The 26,320-nt window shown below is 38.7% G+C and overlaps 1 protein-coding gene across 1 annotated transcript in view; it reads right to left on the minus strand.

Moving 5' to 3' along the window:
- Positions 1–26,320, minus strand: part of DOK6 (docking protein 6) — a 379,051-nt gene that overhangs the window by 259,098 nt on the left and 93,633 nt on the right. The window contains exon 2 of the mRNA XM_036109123.2: positions 6,114–6,221. Within this exon, the coding sequence (XP_035965016.1) occupies positions 6,114–6,221 (108 nt within the window). The remainder of the gene's footprint in view (positions 1–6,113; positions 6,222–26,320) is intronic.

A 26,320-nucleotide genomic window follows, 5' to 3' on the forward strand; every position in this document is an offset into this window, starting at 1 on the left:
TCAAAATCAATAAAAATAGGTCAACACCCCGACATCTAATAGTAAAACTTACGAGTCTCAGAGACAAAGAGAAAATCCTGAAAGCAGCTCGGGAGAAGAGATATGTAACCTACAATGGTAGAAACATTAGATTGGCAACAGACTTATCCACAGAGACCTGGCAGGCCAGAAAGGACTGGCAGGACATATTCAGAGCACTAAATGAGAAAAATATGCAGCCAAGAATACTATATCCAGCTAGGCTGTCATTGAAAATTGAAGGAGAGATAAAAAGCTTCCAGGACAAACAAAAACTAAAGGAATTTGCAAACACGAAACCAGCCCTACAACAAATATTGAAAGGGGTCCTCTAAGCAAAGAGAGAGCCTAAAAGCAACATAGACCAGAAAGGAACACAAACAATATACAGTAACAGTCACTTTACAGGCAATACAATGGCACTGAACTCCTATCTTTCAATAGTTACCCTGAATGTAAATGGGCTAAATGCCCCAATCAAAAGACACAGGCTATCAGATTGGATTAAAAAACAAGACCCATCGATATGCTGTCTGCAAGAGACTCATTTTAGACCCAAAGACACCCCCAGATTGAAAGTGAGGGGGTGGAAAACCATTTACCATGCTAATGGACACCAAAAGAAAGCTGGGGTGGCAATCCTTATATCAGACAAATTAGATTTTAAACCAAAGACTGTAATAAGAGATGAGGAAGGACACTATATCATACTTAAAGGGTCTATCCAACAAGAAGATCTAACAATTGTAAATATCTATGCCCCTAACATGGGAGCAGCCAATTATATAAGGCAATTAATAACAAAAGCAAAGAAACACATCGACAACAATACAATGATAGTGGGGGACTTTAACACCCCCCTCACTGAAATGGACAGATCGTCTAAGCAAAAGATCAACAAGGAAATAAAGACTTTAAATGACACACTGGACCAAATGGACTTCACAGACATATTCAGAACATTCCATCCCAAAGCAAGAGAATACACATTCTTCTCTAGTGCCCATGGAACATTCTCCAGAATAGATCACATCCTAGGTCATAAATCAGGTCTCAACCGGTACCAGAAGATTGGGATCATCCCCTGCCTATTTTCAGACCACAATGCTTTGAAACTAGAACTCAATCACAAGAGGAAAGTCAGAAAGAACTCAAATACATGGAGGCTAAAGAGCATCCTACTGAAGAATGAATGGGTCAACCAGGAAATTAAAGAAGAATTAAAAAAATTCATGGAAACCAATGAAAATGAAAACACAACTATTCAAAATCTTTGGGATGCAGCAAAGGCAGTCCTAAGAGGAAAGTATATAGCAATACAAGCCTTTCTCAAGAAACAAGAAAGGTCTCAAGTACACAACCTAACCCTACACCTAAAGGAGCTAGAGAAAGAACAGCAAATAAAGCCTAAACCCAGCAGGAGAAGAGAAATAATAAAGATCAGAGCAGAAATCAATGAAATAGAAACCAAAAGAACAGTAGAACAGATCAACGAAACTAGGAGCTGGTTCTTTGAAAGAATTAACAAGATTGATAAGCCCCTGGCCAGACTTATCAAAAAGAAAAGAGAAATGACCCAAATCAACAAAATCATGAATGAAAGAGGAGAAATCACAACCAACACCAAGGAAATACAAACAATTATAAGAACATATTATGAGCAACTCTATGCCAACAAATTAGATAACCTGGAAGTAATGGATGCATTCCTAGAGAGGTATCAACTACCAAAACTGAACCAGGAAGAAATAGAACACCTGAACAGACCTATAACCACTAAGGAAATAGAAGCAGTCATTAAAAATCTCCCAAAACACAAAAGCCCAGGGCCAGATGGCTTCCCAGGGGAATTCTACCAAACATTTCAAGAAGAATTAATACCTATCCTTCTGAAACTGTTCCAAAAAATAGAAATGGAAGGAAAACTTCCAAACTCATTTTATGAGGCCAGCATTACCTTGATCCCAAAACCAGACAAAGACCCCATCAAAAAGGAGAATTACAGACCAATATCCCTGATGAACATGGATGCAAAAATTCTCACCAAAATACTAGCCAATAGGATCCAACAGTACATTAAAAGGATTATTCACCACGACCAAGTCGGATTTATCCCTGGGCTGCAAGGTTGGTTCAACATCCGCAAATCAATCAACGTGATACAGTACATTAACAAAAGAAAAAACAAGAATCACATGATCCTCTCAATAGATGCAGAAAAAGCATTTGACAAAGTACAGCATCCTTTCTTGATCAAAACTCTTCAGAGTATAGGGATAGAGGGTACATACCTCAATATCATAAAAGCCATCTATGAAAAACCTACAGCGAATATCATTCTCAATGGGGAAAAACTGAGAGCTTTCCCCCTAAGGTCAGGAACGCGGCAGGGATGTCCACTATCACCACTGCTATTCAACATAGTATTGGAAGTCCTAGCCACAGCAATCAGACAACAAAAAGAAATCAAAGGCATCCAAATTGGCAAAGAAGAAGTCAAACTCTCACTCTTTGCAGATGATATGATACTTTATGTGGAAAATCCCAAAGACTCCACCCCAAAACTGCTAGAACTCATACAGGAATTCAGTCAAGTGGCAGGATATAAAATCAATGCACAGAAGTCAGTGGCATTCCTATACACCAACAACAAGTCAGAAGAAAGAGAAATTAAGGAGTCGATCCCATTTACAATTGCACCCAAAACCATAAGATACCTAGGAATAAATCTAACCAAAGAGGCAAAGGATCTGTACTCAGAAAACTATAAAATACTCATGAAAGAAATTGAGGAAGACACAAAGAAATGGAAAAACGTTCCATGCTCATGGATTGGAAGAACAAATATTGTGAAGATGTCAATCCTACCTAGAGCAATCTACACATTCAATGCAATCCCCATCAAAATACCATCCACTTTCTTCAAAGAAATGGAACAAATAATCCTAAAATTTGTATGGAACCAGAAAAGACCCCGCATAGCCAGAGGAATGTTGAAAAAGAAAAGCAAAGCTGGCGGCATCACAATTCCAGACTTCCAGCTCTACTACAAAGCTGTCATCATCAAGACAGTATGGTACTGGCACAAAAACAGGCACATAGATCAATGGAACAGAATAGAGAGCCCAGAAATGGACCCTCAACTCTATGGTCAACTAATCTTCGACAAAGCAGGAAAGAATGTCCAATGGAAAAAAGACAGTCTCTTCAACAAATGGTGTTGGGAAAATTGGACAGCCACATGCAGAAGAATGAAACTGGACCATTTCCTTACACCACACACAAAAATAGACTCCAAATGGTTGAAAGACCTCAATGTGAGACAGGAGTCCATCAAAATCCTAAAGGAGAACACAGGCAGCAACCTCTTCGACCTCAGCCGCAGCAACTTCTTCCTAGAAACATCGCCAAAGGCAAGGGAAGCAAGGGCAAAAATGAACTATTGGGACTTCATCAAGATAAAAAGCTTTTGCAAAGCAAAGGAAACAGTCAACAAAACCAAAAGACAACTGACAGAATGGGAGAAGATATTTGCAAATGACATATCAGATAAAGGGCTAGTATCCAAAATCTATAAAGAACTCATCAAACTCAACACCAAAAGAACAAATAATCCAATCAAGAAATGGGCAGAAGACATGAACAGACATTTCTCCAAAGAAGACATCCAAATGGCCAACAGACACATGAAAAAGTGTTCAATATCGCTCGGCATCAGGGAAATCCAAATCAAAACCTCAATGAGATACCACCTCACACCAGTCAGAATGGCTAAAATTAACAAGTCAGGAAATGACAGATGTTGGCGGGGATGCGGAGAAAGGGGAACCCTCCTACACTGTTGGTGGGAATGCAAGCTGGTGCAGCCACTCTGGAAAACAGTATGGAGGTTCCTCAAAAAGTTGAAAATAGAGCTACCATATGATCCAGCAATTGCACTACTGGGTATTTACCCCAAAGATACAAAAGTAGGGACCCGAAAGGCTACGTGCACCCCGATGTTTATAGCAGCAATGTCCACAATAGCCAAACTGTGGAAAGAGCCAAGATGTCCATCAACAGATGAATGGATAAAGAAGATGTGGTATATATATACAATGGAATATTATGCAGCCATCAAAAGGAATAAGATCTTGCCATTTGCAACGACGTGGATGGAACTAGAGGGTATTATGCTGAGCGAAATAAGTCAAACAGAGAAAGACATGTATCATATGACCTCACTGATATGAGGAATTCTTAATCTCAGGAAACAAACTGAGGGTTGCTGGAGTGGGGGGTGGGGTGGGAGGGATGGGGTGACTGGGTGATGGACACTGGGGAGGGTATGTGTTCTGGTAAGCGCTGTGAATTGTGCAGGACTGTTGAATCTCAGATCTGTACCTCTGAAACAAATAATGCAATATATGTTAAGAAAGAAAAAAAGAAGAAGAAGAATGTAGCAGGAGGGGAAGAATGAAGGGGGGGAAATCGGAGGGGGAGAAGAACCATGAGAGACGATGGACTCTGAAAAACAAACTGAGGGTTCTAGAGGGGAGGGGGTTGGGAGGATGGGTTAGCCTGGTGATGGGTATTGAGGAGGGCACGTTCTGCATGGAGCACTGGGTGTTATGCATAAACAATGAATCATGGAACACTATATCTAAAACTAATGATGTAATGTATGGGGATTAACATAACAATAAAAAAAATTAAAAAAAAAAAATGAGACATGAAATATAACATGTACTAATGAGAAAACCAAACTCCCATGAGCTACTAAGTGGCTGGACAGGAACCTGAACTTGGAATCTCTGATAGTAAGTCTATATTAATATGTAGAATACCTCAAAGAAATTTAAAGAAATTCAAATGCTAAGCCCTCAGAGAGAGTCTCAAATATAATATAAATGATTGCTAGGTATTTGTGTAATAGAATTAGTACATTTTGTAGAAAAATCTATTTTTTTAAATAAACTTTATTTTTGAGAGCAGTTTTAGGTTCAGTGCCCAACTGAGCAGAAGGTACAGAGATTTCCCTATACCCCGACCTCCACACATGCACAGCCTCCCCTGTTATCCACATCCCACAGCAGAGTGGGACGTTCGTTACAGCTGATGAATCAATCTACTTTGACACAAGATAATCACCCAAAGTCCATGTTTTACAGTAAGGTTCACTCTCGGTATTGTACCTTCTACCAGTTTAGACAAATGTCTAATGACACACATCCACCGTGATGGTGTTGTAAAGGATAGTTTCACTGTCCTAAAAATCCTCTGTACTACATCTATTTATCACTCCCACCCCCCAATCCCTGGCAAGCACTCTATTTTTAATAAAAGGAGGAACTAGACTACATATCACATAAAATAAACCCCACAAAATCATTACATTATTCATGGTAACTTACTCTATATTACCAATGGTGAGGAATTAAGATTCTTTACTGAGCTTATTGAGGTATTTCATCAACAAACCAGTTCACAATTCTGAGTTCTGACCATGAATTCTCTACATAATTATCAAACACTTAACTGCATTTTGATCTTATCACTGAAGACAACTTTAGGTGGCATATTTAACATCACTCTAGGGGTATTTCCTATGTACTTTTAATCCTTAGTAAATTGATTCATAGAATAAATCAAAATTCGTAGAATGTATTGCCACATCCTACACATCAGTGTATTTGATGACCCTTTCTTGTTAAAGCTATAAACAGCAACTATGTGCACAGTAGCAGAGTCATGAGCACGGCTAACACCAGCCTCCAAAGTTTTCTCTCCTAAATATTGCCCACAGTTTAAATCAAAGTAACAAATGCACAATTAACCTGAACAGAGGCAAAATGTCTACTCAGCACGTTAGGAAATGATGTGGTTGAACTATGAGTCATCTCATTTCGCAAACTAGCAATAGGTACCACTGGCATTTGCAGCAGATGAATAAAATAAAGGAGAAAAATAACTTTTGCATTTTTATCAGAACAGGGATATTTTATACTGGTCATGCATTTTTGCCTCTGCATATTTTATGTATCAAAAGAAATGTCTCCACGAGTTGTTGCCAAGGGTCCACTTATTCCCTAGCGATTCCAAACACTGTGACTTACCTTATGAAAGTTTCTGAAATATGCTGCCTTTTCATCTGGAAATTTTTCCAGCCTTCGGGGTCCTTTACTAGAAGCCTTCTTGAAAACCAACCAGCATCGTCTGAAAATCTGAAAGCAAATGAAGGAATCTGATTATCTATCTTTTCACATGAGTCTTGTAATGCCAGGAACTTATCTATTCAATTAATCTATTGGAAAGAAATTTTTTTAAATGTACTTACAGAGAGAAGTTTTTGAGTCCTAACCAGGTTATTCATTAAAATTACAGCAAACTTTTAAAAACACAATATTTAAGGGGGGCGGAGCAAGACGGCAGAGGAGTAGGAGACCTGGATTTTGTCTGGTCTCAGGAATTCAGCTGGATAGGGATCAAACCATTCTGAACACCTACAAACTCAACAGGAGATCCAAGAAAAGAATAGCAACAACTCTGAACAGAAAAGCGACCACTTTCTGGAAGGTAGGACGTGCGGAGAAGTGAATCCGAGGCGATATTCGGGAGGATAGGTGGCGGGGGAGGGGCCTCCGTCGGCCGCTTCTGGCAAGTGATAGAGCCACGGAGCACAAAATCGGAACTTTTAGAAGTCTGCTCCGCTGAGGGACGTCACTCCGGTGGCTAAGCGGGGGGTGGAACCCTCGCGGGACAGTGTGGTCTCGGGACCCTTGGGGTCACAGAAAGACCGGGGGTGCCTGAGTGTGGCAGAGCTCCCAGGTATCGGAGCAGGGAAGCCGGCTGCAGAGACGGAGCCCAGGCGCGGGCTCTCAGCTCGGGGTTGCCATAGACCGTGTTCCCCGGCACAGTTGGGCCGCTGCTCCTCCAGCAGGGACCTAACAAGCGGCAGATCCAGGGAGACTCACCTTCTTCCCCCGGGAGGAGAGGTGCGGGAGCGCACCGCGGGGATCTGCTGGGTTTGGAGACTCCACCCGGGGTCGGGTGCCAGATAGAAAGGCGCGGTCACAGGCCGGGTGAGCACGGAGTGTGGCCGGAGACCGGGGAGACGGGAGTGACTGACGGCTTTTCTCTGGGGGCTCACTGAGGGGTGGGCCCCAAGTTCTGGGCTCCTCCGGGGCGGAGACTGGGAGGCCGCCATTTTCACTCTCGGCCTACAAGGCTGTACGGAAAGCTTGCAGGGAACAAAAGCTCCCGAGAGCAAACCCGAGCAGATTACTCAGCCCGGACCGGCAAGGGCGGGGCAATTCCGCCTCCGGCAAAGACATTTGGGAACCACGGCAACAGGCCCCTCCCCCAGAAGATCAGCGAGAACAGCCAGCCAAGACCAGGTTTACCGATCAGTGAGAACGGCAGAACTCCAGCGCTAGGGGAATACTGCACATAGAATTCATGGCTTTTTTACCATGATTCTTTAGTCTTTCAAAGTTAATTTTTTTTAACTGTCTTTTTTTTTTAATTTTTCTTCTTCCCTTTTTCAACCAACATCTTATCAATCCCTTCTTTAAAAAAACATTTTTATTTTTCATTTTTAGAGTCATATTCTATCCCTTCATAGTAGTTACCATTATTTTTGGCATATATATATAAGTTGTTCTCTCTTTAAAATTTTGAGATAGTTTCTTCGAACAGATCAAAATATACCCTAAATCTCTAGTGTATGGTTTTGTTCTACTCTCCTGCCTGATCACATTCTCTCCCTTTTTTTTTTTCGTTTTTTTAATCCTCTTTTCTTTTTTCAAACAACTTCTTATCAATTATTTTTATCAAATTTTTTATAATTTTCATCTTTATAGTCATATTCCATCCCTTCACCATATCAACCCTTATTTTTGTACAAATATAAGTTTTTCTTTCTTTAAAATTTTGGGAGGCACTATCTTCTAACAGACCAAAATACACACAAAATCTAGTGTGTGGCACTGATCTATACACTAGCCTGATCATATTTCATCATATTCTGTTTTTTTTGTTTTGTTTTGTTCTGTTTTTGTTTCTTTTTATCATTTTCTACTAAAGAATGAATGGGTCAATCAGGAAATTAAAGAAGAATTAAAGAAATTCATGGAAACCAATGAAAATGAAAACACAACTGTTCAAAATCTTTGGGATGCAGCAAAGGCAGTCCTAAGAGGAAAGTATATAGCAATACAAGCCTTTCTCAAGAAACAAGAAAGGTCTCAAATACACAACCTAACCCTACACCTAAAGGAGCTGGAGAAAGAACAGCAAATAAAGCCTAAACCCAGCAGGAGAAGAGAAATAATAAAGATCAGAGCAGAAATCAATGAAATAGAAACCAAAAGAACAGTAGAACAGATCAACGAAACTAGGAGCTGGTTCTTTGAAAGAATTAACAAGATTGATAAACCCCTGGCCAGACTTATCAGTAAGAAAAGAGAAAGGACCCAAATCAACAAAATCATGAAGGAAAGAGGAGAGATCACAACCAACACCAAAAAATACAAACAATTATAAGAACATATTATGAGCAACTCTATGCCAGGAAATTAGATAACCTGGAAGAAATGGATGCATTCCTAGAGATGTATCAACTACCAAAACTGAACCAGGAAGAAATAGAAAACCTGAACAGACCTATAACCATTAAGGAAATTGAAGCAGTCATCAAAAATCTCTCAACAAACCAAAGCCCAGGGCCAGACGGCTTCCCAGGGGAATTCTACCAAACATTTAAAGAAGAATTAATACCTACTCTTCTGAAACTGTTCCAAAAAATAGAAATGGAAGGAAAACTTCCAAACTCGTTTTATGAGGCCACCATTACCTTGATCACCAAACCAGACAAAGACCCCATCAAAAAGGAGAATTACAGACCAATATCCTTGATGAACATGGATGCAAAAATTCTCACCAAAATACTAGCCAATAGGATCCAAGAGTACATTAAAAGGATTATTCAGCATGGGATTTATCCCTGGGCTGCAAGGTTGGTTCAACATCCGCAAATCAATCAATGTGATACAATACATTAACAAAAGAAAGAACAAGAATCATATGATCCTCTCAACATATGCAGAAAAAGCATTTGACAAAGTACAGCATCCTTTCTTGATCAAAACTCTTCAGAGTATAGGGATAGAGGGTACATACCTCAATATCATAAAAGCCATCAATGAAAAACCTACAGCAAATATCATTCTCAATGGGGAAAAACTGAGAGCTTTCCCTCTAAGGTCAGGAATGTGGCAGGGATGTCCACTATCACCACTGCTATTCAACATAGTATTAGAAGTCCTAGTCACACCAATCAGACAACAAAAAGAAATAAAAGGCATCCAAATCGGCAAAGAAGAAGTCAAACTCTCACTCTTTGCAGATGATATGATACTTTATGTGGAAAACCCAAAAGACTCCACCCCAAAACTGCTAGAACTCATACAGGAATTCAGTAAAGTGGCAGGATATAAAATCAATGCATAGAAATCAGTGGCATTCCTATACACCAACAACAAGACAGAAGAAAGAGAAATTAAGGAGTCGATCCCAGTTACAATTGCACCTCAAACCATAAGATACCTAGGAATAAATCTACCCAAAGAGGCAAAGGATCTGTACTCAGAAAACTATAAAATACTCATGAAAGAAATTGAGGAAGACACAAAGAAATGGAAAAACGTTCCATGCTCATGGATTGGAAGAACAAATATTGTGACGATGTCAATGCTACCTAGAGCAATCTACACATTCAATGCAATCCCCATCAAAATACCATCCACTTTTTTCAAAGAAATGGAACAAATAATCCTAAAATTTGTATGGAACCAGAAAAGACCCCGCATAGCCAGAGGAATGTTGAAAAAGAAAAGCAAAGCTGGAAGCATCACAATTCTGGACTTCCAGCTCTATTACAAAACTGTCATCATCAAGGCAGTATGGTACTGGCACAAAAACAGACACATAGATCAATGGAACAGAATAGAGAGCCCAGAAATGGACCCTCAACTCTACGGTCAACTAATCTTTGACAAAGCAGAAAAGAATGTTCAATGGGAAAAAGACAGTCTCTTCAACAAATGGTGTTGGGAAAATTGGACAGCCACATATAGAAGAATGAAACTGGACCATTTCCTTACACTACACACAAAAATAGACTCAAAATGGTTGAAAGACCTAAATGTGAGACAGGAGTCCATCAAAATCCTAAAGGAGAACACAGGCAGCAACCTCTTTGACCTCAGCCGCAGCAACTTCTTCCTCGAAACATCGCCAAAGGCAAGGGAAGCAAGGGCAAAAATGAACTCTTGGGACTTCATCAAGATAAAAAGCTTTTGCAAAGCAAAAGAAACAGTCAACAAAACCAAAGACAACCAACAGAATGGGAGAAGATATTTGCAAATGACATATCAGATAAAGGGCTAGTATCCAAAATCTATAAAGAACTTATCAAACTCAACACCCAAAGAACAAATAATCCAATCAAGAAATGGGCAGAAGACATGAACAGACATTTTTCCAAAGAAGACATCCAAATAGCCAACAGACACATGAAAAAGTGCTCAACATCGCTCGTCATCAGGGAAATCCAAATCAAAACCTCAATGAGATACCACCTTACACCAGTCAGAATGGCTAAAATTAACAGGTCAGGAAATGACAGATGTTGGCGGTGTTGCGGAGAAAGGGGAACCCTCTTACACTGTTGGTGGGAATGCAAGCTGGTGCAACCACTCTGGAAAACAGTATGGAGGTTCCTCAAAAAGTTGAAGATAGAGCTACCATATGATCCAGCAATTGCACTACTGGGTATTTACCCCAAAGCTACAAATGTAGGGATCCGAAGGGGTACGTGCACCCCGATGTTTATAGCAGCAATGTCCACAATAGCCAAACTGTGGAAAGAGCCAAGATGTCCATCGACAGATGAATGGATAAAGAAGATGTGGTATATATATACAGTGGAATATTATGCAGCCATCAAAAGGAATGAAATCTTGCCCTTTGCAATGATGTGGATGGAACTGGAGGGTGTTATGCTGAGCGAAATAAGTCAATCAGAGAAAGACATGTATCATATGACCTCACTGATATGAGGAATTCTTAATCTCAGGAAACAAACTGAGGGTTGCTGGAGTGGGTGTTGGGGTGGGAGGGATGGGGTGACTGGGTGATAGACACTGGGGAGGGTATGTGCTATGGTGAGCGCTGTGAAGTGTGCAAGACTGTTGAATCACAGATCTGTACCTCTGAAACAAATAATACATTATATGTTAAGAAAAAAAAGAAGAAGAAGATAGCAGGAGGGGAAGAATGAAGGGGGGGAAATCAGAGGGGGAGACGAACCATGAGAGACGATGGACTCTGAAAAACAAACTGAGGGTTCTAGAGGGGAGGGGGGTGGGGGGATGGGTTATCCTGGTGATGGGTATTAAAGAGGGCACGTTCTGCATGGAGCACTGGGTGTCATGCACAAACAATGAATCATGGAACACTACATCAAAAACTAATGATGTAATGTATGGTGATTAACATAACAATAAAAAATTTAAAAAACACAATATTTAATATAAAAGTGACATTTTGTGAAAAGATGTTATGTTATGAGGCTTTCAATGTGCTGGCTTCAGTGGTCTTTAATCTAATTAAATCACCTGGTGTCAATACCATATAAAATATTTATCTCAGCATGCCAGTGACAGGGCGCTTCTCTGTTTTCCATGATAATGCAGTTACGATTTATAAGATCAAGCACTTTCATAATGCTCAATTTTCTATCTTTCAAAAATCATCACATTTAAAAATTATCTTGTAGGATTAATTTACTTTAAAAGACAAATGCTCATATATTAATTTAGAAAGCAGGAAGATAGGTGTTTTTATAATGGAAATATCTGCCTTACCCTTTTATACTTTACAGTAACTAGCATTTGTTAAATGCTTATTTATATGTAATACATCTAAATATTTATATACACATTTTATCCTCATACCTACAACATGGGGTAGTTTATCTCCATTTTAGGATAAAGACAGTGACTGTGTCAGGATTTGAATACACCTCTGTCTGAACACACATCTCTTCACCTTTGTAAAGAAGCAGGACCCCTAATTCCACCCGCCCCCACACACCATCATTCCTGGACTCTGTCCTTGTTTCATAGGACTAATTAATATCGGACCTTCAGCTTGTCACCTGATGCCCCCACTTTGTCACCCTCCCTCCCCAAGTACGTTTAAGGAAAAGTAATAAAATGAGTTTCCTTTCAGTAATTGGAGAGGTTTAGAAATGCAAATTGGCCACAATTTTAAATTTCAACATTTAGCAGTTTTGCTAGAGTATACATTCTCTGTAGCCATAAACAAATGCACTGAGGGAAAACTCAGAGACCTTGATCGTTGTATTTCTCTTCTATTTCTTTATTCAAACTGCAAAGTTGCTCTACTTTGTTTCTTCCTTCCTTTCTTCCTCCCTCTTTCTTTTCTTCTCTTCTTTCTTCTCTTTCCTTTCTTTTCTTTCTTTCTTTTCTTTTTTCTTTCTTTTCTTTCTTTTCCTTCCTTTCTTTCTTCTTTCCTTCCTTCTTTCCTTTAATACTGGCCAGATTATATAATTTCTTTGGAGTGTTCATTGTTCATTACTCATTAGAAGACAGTGTTTCCCATGTTAAAAGGCACTCTTCGGATAATTACGTAGAAGACCTCTCATAAAAACAGAATAAACAGGGGCGCCTGGGTGGCTCAGTTGGTTAAGCGACTGCCTTCGGCTCAGGTCATGATCCTGGAGTCCCTGGATCGAGTCCCGCATCGGGCTCCCTGCTCGGCAGGGAGCCTGCTTCTCCCTCTGACCCTCCCCCCTCTCATGTGCTCTCTCTCTCATTCTCTCTGTCTCAAATAAATAAATAAAATCTTTAAAAAAATAAATAAATAAATAAAAAAAAGAAGACTTCTAATTAAAAAAAAAAAACAGAATAAACAGAATAACAATGCACAAACTTTCACTTTACACTTGATGCCTTTCTTAGCTTCTTATTAGCTTCGAAAAGCATCTGAAAGATGCTCTGGCTCACGTCTGTGTGTCTCTCCTTCTCTACCTGGATTGAGATGCACCTCCTCCGTGATACGATTTCTAACCACACACCTGGAAATAAGGTGTTAAATTACCCCTTCAGGTCTGCTGGTGTTCTTCCTACACATTTGTGTTTAGCACATTGTGTTCTAGTTAGTTATTTACTTGTTGGCTCCTTACTGATCTCCACTCCCACAGTAAAATATTATTAAAAACACATGTGAATACTGATTATGATATAATATCAGCATATGGTTTGTTTGGCTTTAACTCAATTCTACATGGGTTTATTTAGTGTTATAGATTCTGCTTTTTAAACTTTAAAAAGGTATTTATATTTTAAGTAAATATAAGATAATAAATTTTGAAAATGCAAACATATAAGAAAAGGAAGTTTGGTACAGTGGAAAATGAATAAAGCTTTGTGTTAGTTTGCAAATTTGGGAGTTCCCTGGGTGAAATCTGAAACTGGCCCCTTTACACAGAGGGCAAGGAGATACCCAAGAGTGAGGCAGGCCACCCCAGGTCGGTAGGTGGCGAGTTTAATGAGCAAGGGAACTCACACACAAGACTTGTCTTGGGAAGCCACAAGACACGTGCATCTCACACACCCCCAGCCCCCGCGAAATCTTAAAAGTTCATAGCGAAGCCTTAACGGGGTTCAGTCACATTCAGTCCAGATGATCTCAACAACACACTGCTCTCTCCAGACCGTGTGCTTGAAACAGCTCTGCCTACAGGCCGCGTGGGTGGAAGGTACCTTCCAAGGATGGGGGAGGGTGAGGTCCAGCTCTCAGTCAACTGATGGTGGTCTCCTCACAATGACCTCACCCAACATCTGGGTTTACATCATGGCTTTGCCATTTACTAGCTGTGCAACCTTAGACAAATTATTGAATGTCTCATGGAGAAGGGTACCTCATTGGACAGAGGGAAGAGTCATCAAGATGGGCCCACATCCTAGTGCACAGTAGGTTCTTCACACAGTCAGCTCCTCTCTCAAGCTCCTTTAAATTACAAAGTAGGTGCAATTGGCCACACATGACAAAATCATATGTAAGGACCCTTTTTTTTTTTTTTTTTACTAATGACAATTCTAACAAAATTCAGATGCAACTATTCTGTAGCCAGAACAATTAGAGCACCATATAAGAATTTTAAAAAATAAAAATAAATATATTGATGATCTCTGAAACTTGGACTGTGGAACGAGGAAGACTGGACTCGGAATTCCAGCTCTGTCCCTTGCTAGAACCATGTCACTCTGGGCAAGTCACTGAACCCTCTGAGCATGGATCCTTCTCTTAGCTTGTGGAAAATAATGCCTATATCATAGGATTGTTGTGACAGTGAATAGAAATAAAATATACAAAGCTCATGGCTTTGTAACTACAGAGGAATCATGACAGTAGTACAATGCAAAACAGACAGAATACTCTTAGAGGATAAAATACTCTTTGTTCAGCACATCCATAGCCATTATGGATATTTACTTATATTGTGAAAATCGTATTTCTAAAGGTTTCAAATAATTCCAATAATTATGGGAATTATGTTATATATACTATGGACAAACAAACTGTCTAAATACTCTGTTGAATACAAGTGAGTTCCTGTTAATTTCACAATGGATATTCTTAACCAATATGGCTATTTACATTTATTAATATACAGCTGAAAAACACAGAAAAAAATGCATCAGTTTACTTTCTTTCTAAAATTACTCCTTCCACAAAGCAGTGTGAATTAATTTTTGCCCAGGATGAATCATTTCATTCAGTCATTAGTATAAATCCCACACATTTGTACTGGAATTCAGCGTATTCTATTGTAATGCCTACGAATACAGAATATAGTTTTTTAGCCGGAACATCTTGATTTTCAGTGCACAGTCTGCCATGTTTTAAATGCCTTGTCTTGCAGAAGTTATTTTAACTTCTCTAAGACCTAACTTCTTTTTCTATAAATTCACATCAATATACCTCATGAAGTTGCTATTTGAGGATTTAATAAGATAGCTCACAGAAAGTATCTAGAATATGTATTTGAAGCATAGTCCTCACACTGTTTTCTGAAACTCTTGCGTTTTGAACACGGCTATGGATTAAATTGTGCCCCTCCTAAACTCTCATGTTGGATTCCTCACCCCCCAATGTGATGGTATTGGAGATGGGGCCTCTGGAATGTAATTAGGTTTAGATGAGGTAATGAGGGTGGGGCCTCAGGATGGGATAAGTGCTCTTGTAAGAAGAAATCCCAGAGTTTGTTCTCTCTTTCCCTGTGCTCCCACACACACAAAAGAAGTCATGTGAGCACACAGTGAGCTGGTGGCCATCTGCAAGACGGGAAGACAGCTCTCCCAAGAACCTGACCATGCTGGCATCTTGATTTTGGACTTCTAACCTCTGAAACTATGAGAAAATAAGTGTCTGTTGTTTAAGTTACTTAACCTATGGTATTTTGTCATGGCAGCCCAAGCTGACCAAGACAGATACTTTTAGATTTTGTTATTATTAGCAGAAATGGTGGTGGTTGGTAGTGGATATAGTTGTAGTAGTAGTAATATTAAGTGAAAACAAGTTACATGAATGGGAATAGAAATTTGAGGGATTGGAGCAGATAAAGTATCATTTGCAAAGTGGGATGCATATAGGTTTTCAATATTTATCTCCTTTTTATTAGTGGATTTAGAATCCTAGTTGAAGTAGGAAGACTCTCTTTGAATGGTATTGAGACCAGATCCCTGGCAATACGGTTTTTGTTTGTTCCTACAGAAGAATGCTTTCCCCTATACACTTAGCACTTCATTGCTCATAGCTTAGGAACCATGATGATGTCAAATGAAGCCTTGTAATATTCATGGAAATACAGAAACACACTCACTGACTGTAATACCCCTTTTGTGTGACTACAGTAATTTTCTATTAAAATGTCAAAATGAGTTAAATATAAGTTGGAAAGCATAAGTGTTTCCACTTTGGCATTCAGTATTACTATGGAATAAATCTGATAATGGATAATAAAGAAAAAAGAGTGGGTATTTTCATTAATATATTATCCATTTGCTATTACACTAAAAGAAGCAACCACATAAAGATAAAAATTATTGTTGAAGACTTGATTTAATGGACTGTTTACCAAGCAGAGGCCCTTAAATTATTAGTTTCTTATTTTAGAAGAATGTTAGATTCATAAAATACTTGCTAAAATGGTGCAGAGAGTTCCTAAATAGAATTTACCCAGCTACCCCGAATATTAACATTCTAAATAACCATGGTACATTTTTCAAAACTAAGAAATTAACATTGGTAAGATACTATCAGCTAAAGTAAAGAGTTTATTTAAATATCGCCAGTGTTTCCACCAATATCTTACTCCCTTTGGGGATCCAATCCAGGATACCACATTGAATTTAGTTGTCCTGTTTCGCTGGACCCCTCTGATCTTTGATAGTTTCCTAGTCTTTTTTTGCTGTTCATGATCTCAACAATTTTGAAGACTACTGACCAGGTATTTTGCAGTGTGAAAATTAATACACAAAAATCTCACTTAAAATGAGAGTCAGGAGGCCAGAAGGGGGAGCCCTCGCTCACTACCATTCTCAGTCAGTTACAGACCTCCACAGGAAGAGATGCGCCACCTGGCAAGACCAATGCAGCTTTACCACTCCAACAGAAGCAAGGAACATTTCCTCCTTGCCTGGCAACTCAGCCCATGAAAACCTGTCATCACCCTGGACCCTCCGGTAGACTTGTTCAAAACAATTCTCAACTTCCTCCTTTTTCTTTATAAAGTAATGTCCCTCTCCTTTGCTGTTGGACTTGCCTGTGGCTTTCGCTACAGCTTGCTTATCCTGACTTGCAAATCTTCTGCCATTCCCAAATAAACTCATTTCCTGGTAAGATAACTGGCTGTCTTACTTTTAAAGTGGACAGCGACATACCCGCAGATCTGTACCTGCGGTGAAACTGAATAAGAAAACCTCTTTTAAAATGAAGTCAGAGGCCAGTAGGGGGAGCGCTCACACCCTACCACTCAACAAGAAGAAACACTTTGCAGTCCCAGTAGGAAGATGCCTGTATCTACTACCCCAGCAGAGGACCTTGTCAGGAACATCCCAGACAGTGAGAGAGGTCACAACTCAGCCAATAAACAGCCACTATACGCTGAACTCTCAGTTTACTCCAATGCACTTGTTTATTATAACAGCCCCTCCCAACAGCCCCTTTTCCTCTATGAACTAGGTGTTCCTCTCCTTTGTTCTCTGGACTTGCCTGTGGTTCACTATAGCTTGCTTGTCTCAAATTGCAATCCCTCTACTATTCCCAAATAAACCCATTTTGCTGGTAAAATAGCTGGCTGTTTCATTTTCATGGTCAACAGTACAAAGTTCCTCAATTTATGTTTGTCTCAATAAGTTATTTTTGATATTTCAAAAGTCTAATGAAAATCTCACAGTAAAGCGATTAAAAAAATCGTTTATTGGGAAAAATAACAAACGCATCATAGCTATTTGGACTAGTTCTATTTTGATTAGAGATCTAGTTGAATTGTTAAAGTACTAAAAGAATAATTTAATAAATGCTAATAAAGGCAGAGGTTTTTCGTTTTATTTTCCTGTTTGATGCAGATTTTCAAAACGTTTGCTTTGTCATCAGAGTAAATAATAAAAAGGGCCCTGGTGCTGAGACTTTGTGAATATCACTGTGTGTCAACATGAAGTCAAATTCAGCATGAATCAGCATTCTAAAAACAACCTTCATACTAGCAGTATAAATCAGTAGAAGCATGAGGGAATCACCTCTTTGTTACTGTTCATCACACAGGATTTTAATAATGAACTATGTTCTGCTTTAGGCCCTAGAAGTGATGCCTTATATAATAAGCATGTTGGAGAAATTCCAGGGAAGAGCAGCAAAAATGCCTGTTTGAACTCAGGAAATCACGCCTCTGAGAGAAAAAAATAAATAAATAAAGGAGTAGGTTTTATTTGTGCTTACAAATGAAAGGTATGAATTCTTCAAGCACATGAAAAAGAATCACATAAATGAAATTAGGTACCTTATTTTTATTTTTGTCCCATGAGACAAAATAAATAAATGCCCTTCATTAAGCAGTATGTGGGAGGGGATGGTGCAGTCTCTTCTGAAGAAGCAGGGACCATTTGGCTGGTTAGCAACAGAACTTACCGCTTGCAAGAAGATGCACTTTCCTCCAGTTCTGTCCCTTAGCTGATGACACTCTTGCCTGTCCCCATCATGGCTCAGGAAGCTGCTTCACTCTCTCTGAGGGATTGACTGATTCCACCTTCTCTTTCAGAGTTATCTCCCAAACATGCCCATTGTCTCACCAAACAGTCCTGGGTACGCTTCAGGTTTTCCTTCTAGAAAATTCCACGTTGTTGCCAGGACTCCAGAAATCCCCATGATCCCCAGAGGTACCACAGCCTCCCTTTTCCACTGCATGAGCCAGCTGGCTAGCTTGCTATAATTTAAATACCCTCTTAATTCCTTTCTATCTGATGGAAACCCTTTTACCTCATAGCAATCCTTTTTCCTTAGTGCTTTCTCTTTTCAAGGTGATTTTACACAAAGGACATCCTTTTTCCATTTAGGACTCACTGTGAAATAAATGGTGATTTCTTGGCTTTAGTTCATAGCCATAACTATGTTATTTAGCTAGGACTCATTCACAAGCTCTACCTTAACCCGAAGTCAGATATAATGGACCTTTTCCATCATGTTGACCTCTTCACTTCAAATAGGATTTGGTTAGAAACTTGGAAGAATTTCTGATTGTAGACACTGTTAAACCTGAAGGTCCACTGCACTAAAGGAAGTCACAAAAATTTCATCTCTGGAAATTTTAAAGCATATAGAAGTGGCATATCTGGGAGCAGCTTATATTTGTATTCCCTTCTTAAAGTTAAGATACCATATGAATGATAACTTGGGATATAGGATTCAATTATTTATTTATAACTTGTATCAGATGAACAAATAAGCAAAAACAAATAAGCAAAGCCCATCCAAGAATAGTTACTGCAGGCTTATGTTATGAGTAACTGCAAGTGCATCATCCTGGGTCTCTGTCCTCCCACAAAATATGTATGGTACTAGTGAAAGGCACACTTTGTTTTTGTAAAAAATAGTTACTACGCAGCCTAATGCTGTGATGCACTGATGAATTTAGTTTGGGCTATCATTTCAATATAGACATGAACGTTGGCATCTTTCAATTTAATTGCTGTTAAACATACACCAATACCAGAGTCACGCCCATCCATTCATTCAAAAAATATTGGAGAGCTTTATGTTCTGTGGATACTGTAGTACAAATAAATAAATACAAAATACATACATACATACATACATAAAGTAAATGATAACAACAACCACCAAGTTTCTATCCTTACAGAAACAAAGTTCCTGCTTTGTTTCTGTATCCCAATGGATAGACAGGTGATAGCAGATAAAGAAGTGCATTTGTAAGTTGTCTTTTCAACAGGGCTAAGTGCTGTGCAGGGAATCATAGTACAAGGATGGTGAGCTGTCCATTCAGTCCTAGAGGAAGGAAGAGGAGTGACAGGGAATATCTGGGGACAGAGCAGCAGTCAGAGGGAACTGCAAGCCAAATCCCAGATGTGGGAGCTTGCCTGAACTACTCCAGGAACTGCAGGAAGGCCAGTATGGAGGGCAGTGAACCAGAGTAAGGCCGGAAGGAGATCAGAGCAGAAAGATATGGGAGATCCAGGCCAGGAAAGCATCTTGGCTTTGAGACTACAATCCGATTCAGAATGTGAAGCAGTGTCAACTCTATAGGGGGTTAAGGTGCACATCCTTTTTTTTTTTAAGACTTTAGTTTATTTATTTGACAGAGAGAGAGAGAGAGAGAGCAGCAGAGGGAGAGGGAGAAGCAGGCTCCCCGCTGAGCAGGCAGCTCGATGTGGGGCTCGATCCCAGGACCCCAGGATCATGACCTGTGCTGAAGGCAGACGCTTAATGACTGAGCCACCCAGGCGCCCTAAGGTAGACATTCTTAAGTAAACTGAAACCTAAGCAATTTAGGATTCTTAGATTAAGCAAAAGTTACAAATGAAATCAATTTTTAAAATTAACTGTATAGGGCCAAGACTATGCCAGACCAGTTGGGTGACTGGGTATTTCAGGTTGACTTCTATTAAATGCATAGGTTTTTCAAGTTCCCTGTCTTCTCTGAACGGTAAGACCTGCAGCTGTCGTTGCAATGTCTATACTCTGTGGCTTTTATTTCCCCAAACTGGGAGTGTAGACTGCTAGAATTTGATACATCCATTGTGGGTCCTCCTCCGTACACACTTGCAACTCTGGACTATTTCAGTCTGCTGAGTTCTCTGAAATAAATGCAATGGCTCTCTGATAAATGTAAAACCCAAAATGTTTTTCTCTTCATGGATACTTATTAGAAATACCTAAGGGCATCTGGGTGGCTCAGTCAGTTAAGTGTCTGCCTTCAGCTCAGGTCATGATCCTGGAGTCCTGGGATTGAGCCCCACATCAAGCTCCCTGCTCAGTGGGGAATCTGCTTCTCCCTCTGCCCCTCACCCCACTCTCGTGCTCTCTCTTTCACTCTCTCTCTCTCCCTCAGATAAATAAAATCTTAAAAAAAATAAGAAATAGTTAAGAGTATGAAAGATACGGGGGAAAAAATAAACAAGCCAAAGGTAACACTATAAAGTGTTATAAAGGGCACCAAGCAGTCCACAGTGTAAAAAGGCAGAAAAGCAGAGTATATTGCTGGGGATGTGGAATGTATATGGATTTTCTTAAATAGTCTACAAGTCTAAATACATTTTTTTATCTAGTAACTTAATTTAGCAGAAAACTAACTAATACCTCATAAGGTCTAAGAATCCTTGTCACTAATTCAAGGGTTTTAAATGTCATAAAAATATTTTTACTGACCATTTCTGTTTTCTGTAACTGAAAAAAGCAGAGGCAGAAGTGAGACACTGAGGATGAGAGGACACAGAGACACGTTTGTATATGGCTGTCCATTTATATTTATGCATACATGCATATGTACGTACAACTAGATTTTTAAAATTTCAGTTTATGCATGTATATAAATAATACACATAAATATATATGCATCTCTCCCTGTGTAAACACACTTATTTATACATCACAGGATCAAAAAATTAAAAACTTTCCTTTCTCACTGGGGCATAATTTAAGCTTATCTTTATGAGAAAGTTCTCACCAACTCTGTAAGGGAAACGCTCTGCATCATTCACATTGTCTAATGCAATATATAAACACCGCTGTATTAACATTGAGATGACATTTAAAGAGCAATATCTAAATCCCGATTTTTCCCATTTCATGTAGTTGGAGTGACCAAAATGAATGTGTTAGTCTTTTCCATTTCTACTATCTCATTTCCACTTTATCGAAATTATCCCCCCAAAAGTCATGAAATTCACAAGGGCGAACGATGATTCCGCAGTTCTCAACAGTGGCAGTCTGTGAGGAGGCCAAGTGTTTTTTTTGTTTTTTTTTCCTGAATGCATATAGTTCTCTTGACTGCGTTTATCTACTGGGCCATCGATGAAATACCAGGAGAGAATACACACATGGTTTAGAGTCCCAGCCAGATATGAAATGCTTCACTGCAGTAGCGAGTTTTAGGTTGAGAGTGTGAAATTGTCATCATTATCATGAGAATGAAAGCAAGTTGTACATCAGACCTGCTGAGCACTACCCTGAGCAGGTGGCAGTTTTGGGAAACAATCACAGTGCTGGGAGGATTCTCACAATGATACTCTTTCAGATCCTTGCTTTCAGACAACCCAATGCTGACATGACAGAGTACAAAAATCCTTTCCCTTCGCTCCACATCGCCAGGAAAGAACCATGTGTTCTGAGTTTTAGTTCCTCCACAATCAGAATATTCTTTGGCTCTCTATCAATGTGTGCTTTTTGAAATTCATGGTATTTTACTTTCTTCAGTCAGTTGGACAGGTGTAACTCAATAATCAGTAAGAGTGGTATTCCATGAACAACCAGTTTGTTTTTATTTTATGGACCCAGTTAGTCTAGGGTTCAATCATGCCAAGAGTTTCGGGATCACAGTTTCAAATGGATGCTTTGACCAGTAAGTAAAAGTCAAATGTCCAAATCAAAACTGAACATATTTCATTTTCATTTTACTTCCCCTGGGTTTCTTATTTTCTCCGTTTGGTAAGCATATTTTTAGTCACACAAGCTTCAAATCTTGGTGTTGCCGTTGACTTCCCTTCCTTTATCTAAATCATCCCCAAATCTATGGGCAAAACCCAGAAGAGAGATGCCCCTGTGGTATACCGTGAGAATGACTTGAATTGAGGGGGAAAAAAAAAACAACCCACATCTAGGAAAGAAATAAAGACTAAAAATAAAAATGGTAGAGGTCCTTAAAAATCAGAAGGAGTTTTCTTTTACTTTTTTAAAATTATTTAAATTCAATTTAGTTAACATATGTTGCATTACTAGTTTCAGGGATAGAATTTAGAGATTCATCAGTTGCATATAACACCCCGTGCTCATTCCATTGAGGGCCCTCCTTAATGCCCATCCCCCAGTTACCCCATCCCCCCACTCCCCTTCCCTCCAGCAACTCTCAGTTTGTTTCCTAGTGTTCAACTTCTCTTATGGTTTGCCTCCCTATTTTTCATCTTATTTTATTTTTCCTTCCCTTCCCCTATGTTCACCTGTTTTGTTTCTTAAATTCCACATATGAGTGAGATCCTATGGTGTTTGTCTTCCTCTGACTGATGTATTTCACTTAGCATACCTCTGATGGAGCTTTTATTTGCTGCAGCAGAAAACGGGAGCCAAATATCAGTTAATTAAGGGAGCGGTATTATAGAAATAATATTTAAAGAATACGAGACCAGCGGCAGGGTTAACAATGAATACAAAAATATCCTCAGGTAATTAGTACATTCCCACCAGACAAAGAGATTAGAACTCAGCCAAGGTTGAAGACAGTGGGAACAAAGAAGATGAGCCCAAGATGAAAAACATTACAGGGGAAATTTACAGCTTCACAATCAACTCAGTATGAGTGAGGGGGAATGGTTTAAAACTCCATCTAAATTTTCATACCTTCATGAATAAATGAATGATGGCATTTACGCAATTGTCGGAAAACCTGAGAAATGACTTTAGTGGTAGGATTGTTGAGTTTGATAGGACATTTAAACGTTTGCATTATGAAAACTGCTCTGGACAAAGTTATAAACTGCAGCCTTCCTGTAAAATGAATGCTTTCCAGTCTACCTCTTATTAACTATATCCTCCTCCAGAAACCATTATCTTACTTCAGTTTCTTGATATAAATTTGCAGACTCATCCAATGTTGATTCCTTGCCTGCTACTCAACATTTAGTACGTTTTCGCTTTAAAACTATAAAGTTTACTATATTTAAAATATCAAATCAGCAAACATGTTTCCATTACTTCTGTTTCAAATGGGTTTATCAAGTTGGCTTAAGTCTACATATCTTTTGAATTTTCTTGAATGAAATACATCAACCTAGAATAGATTATCCAATGCCCCTAATAATCCATTGCTCTTTAAATGTAAAGATAATATTCAAGTGTTGGTCTCAAATAAGGGACTTATACGACAGTTTTGATTGATGAGAGTTTTCTGGTAATAAACCTGATTATAACTGAAGTTACTGGTCTTATTTCAGTAGGCCATAAGAAAATGACAGATTTGATAATTAGTTTAAGGAATTACCAAAAATACCAATTATAAGTAAAGTTTTGTAATGATCTAAAAGAAATTATAGAGCTTATAGGGTCTGTAGTCACTAAAATGAAATTCTCTTTTTTAATATATGTACTACACACCATATCTTATCTTAAAGTTACTGTGCATCCTTCCAAAGACTTTAACATATTTAATACATTTTTTTGCCTGAATTAGCAATATCCAGTTAATTTTCAAATTTCAAATTTTGCATCCATAGTATAAAACATCATGTATAACATTACAAAAACTTTCACTTCCAATTATACGATTGAGCTTTACCCATGTTGATATGCTGTACTTTTTTGCTTATTGATTTGTAGGAATTTAAAAATGTATTTTAATTTTAAGTCCTTTATCAGGTAGATGAGTTGGAAACACGTTTTGTAGCTTGACTTTTCATTTTTATAGTTTAATTTTTCATGAAAAAGTTTTTAATTTTAACAGTCAAATTTGTCATTTATTTCCTTTACAGCGGTATGTTTATGACTTGTTTATTAATAGAAATGCATAATCCACTTATATTTATGTGGTTACCGATACATTTGAATTTTTCACCATCTCATTTTTTTGTTTCCCTTTTTAATAATTTACTCTTTTCCTACTTTGTAATAGATTAGTAAAATTTCTTAGAGTGCCTCCTCCTTTTTCCCTTAGCAGCCTTGGAAACTCTTTTCATCCCACTCCTTACAAATATCCATCTAATTGACAAATACATTTAATCACTCATGCATAACATCTCTCCCTTACTCTTCATCTTCTCTACTAAAAACTGATGGGATCTCACTTTAAGAAGTACTGTTCTAGTGGCCTCCCATCTGATCCTTACCTTCACATTGTTTTATTCCACTACAACTTATACACTATTGCACAGGAAATGTCTTAAAGCACAGCTCTGGCCATGTATCTCTTTGGACCAAAAAAACAACAACAAACCTTTAAATGCTTCACCACTGCTCACTGCTTATAAAAGAAATCTTGAATTCTGAAGCTTGCCCAAGAACTTTCATGAACTAATCACAAAGTCTAATGAAATACTTGTCAATTCTCCCATTAAATCCTCTCCTTAAGGGCACCTGGGTGGCTCAGTTGGTAAAGCGTCTGCCTCCAGCATGGGTTGTAATCCTAGGGTCCTGGGATTGAGCCCCGCATCTGGCTGCCTGTTCAGTGGGGAGTCTGCTCCTCCCTCTCCTTCTGTCTCCTCCCCCCTGCTCATGCTCTGTCTCTCTCTCAAATAAATAAATAAAGTCTTTAAAAAAAAATCCTCTCCTTAAACTGCATTGGTTTACTCATTACCCCCCTTGAATATATTTGCTTTTGTTTCTTTGTTTGCATCATATTCTTTATCTGAAATCCCCTTATTTTTCAATTCCTGCTCTTTAGAATCCTACCTACCTTTTGAATCCTATCTTGTCTTACTTCTCTCATGGGGATTTCCTAGATCAAACCAGTGAAAAAGGATGTCTCTTTACCCTGTTTTCCTTTATAATTTATTCTATGCTGTCTTTTGAAAATTAATCTCCCTTATTGGACTGTAATCTCCTTCAGAGAACGAGCTATGCCTTATGTATCAGGTGTTTCTCTCCCATCCCTAAACTCATTCATAGCAAAGAGACTACTTAAAAATTGTTCGATTAATAGATCAATACCTTATATGTATACACAGTAGTCCCCCTTATCCCCGGTTTTACTTTCTGTGATTTGAGTTACCCAACCGCAGTCCAGATGCAGGTAATCCCCCTTATGACGTATCATCAGGAGGTCAATAGTAGCCTAAGCTATGTCACAATGCCTACGTCATTCACCTGACTTCAATTCAACAGGTAAGCATTTTATCATCTCACCTCATCACAAGAAGAAGGGTGAGTATAGTACAATAAGGTATTTTGAGAAAACCACATTCATATAAATTTTATTACAGTGTACCGTTATAATTGCTATATTTTATTAATAGTTATTGTTGTTAATCTCTTACTGTGCCCCTTTATAAATTAAACTTCATTGCAGGAAAAAACTGAATATACATAGGGTTAGATACTATCCGTCGTTTTGGAATCCCCTGGGGGCCTTGGAATGTATCCCCCTGGTTAAGGGGGACTACTGTAGTCTTACAATTTCCAAGGTGGGCACTTACTCCAGACCACACATTGGTCTAAATATTTAAAGTGTATTAACTCATTTCATCCACAAAACAATGCTTTTTGGCTCTACCATTGCATTGTGTTACACATGACAGAGGCACAGAAATGTGAAAAAGAAAAAAGACACTAACAGATATAGAACCAAATCCTAATAATCTAGCTTCAGAGCCTATATTTGTAATGACTACATTACCTCCTCATGCATCATGTCTTTTGAGTCTTAAACAAGCAAGGTATCAATGTATTGATTTTAAAGATGGGAAAACTTACACCAAGATAGGAAGACAGGTTGAATTTCTCCAGGGATAAACGA

This window comes from Halichoerus grypus, chromosome 13 (genome assembly GCF_964656455.1).
Source record: "Halichoerus grypus chromosome 13, mHalGry1.hap1.1, whole genome shotgun sequence".
In the NCBI taxonomy this organism is placed as follows: domain Eukaryota; kingdom Metazoa; phylum Chordata; class Mammalia; order Carnivora; family Phocidae; genus Halichoerus; species Halichoerus grypus.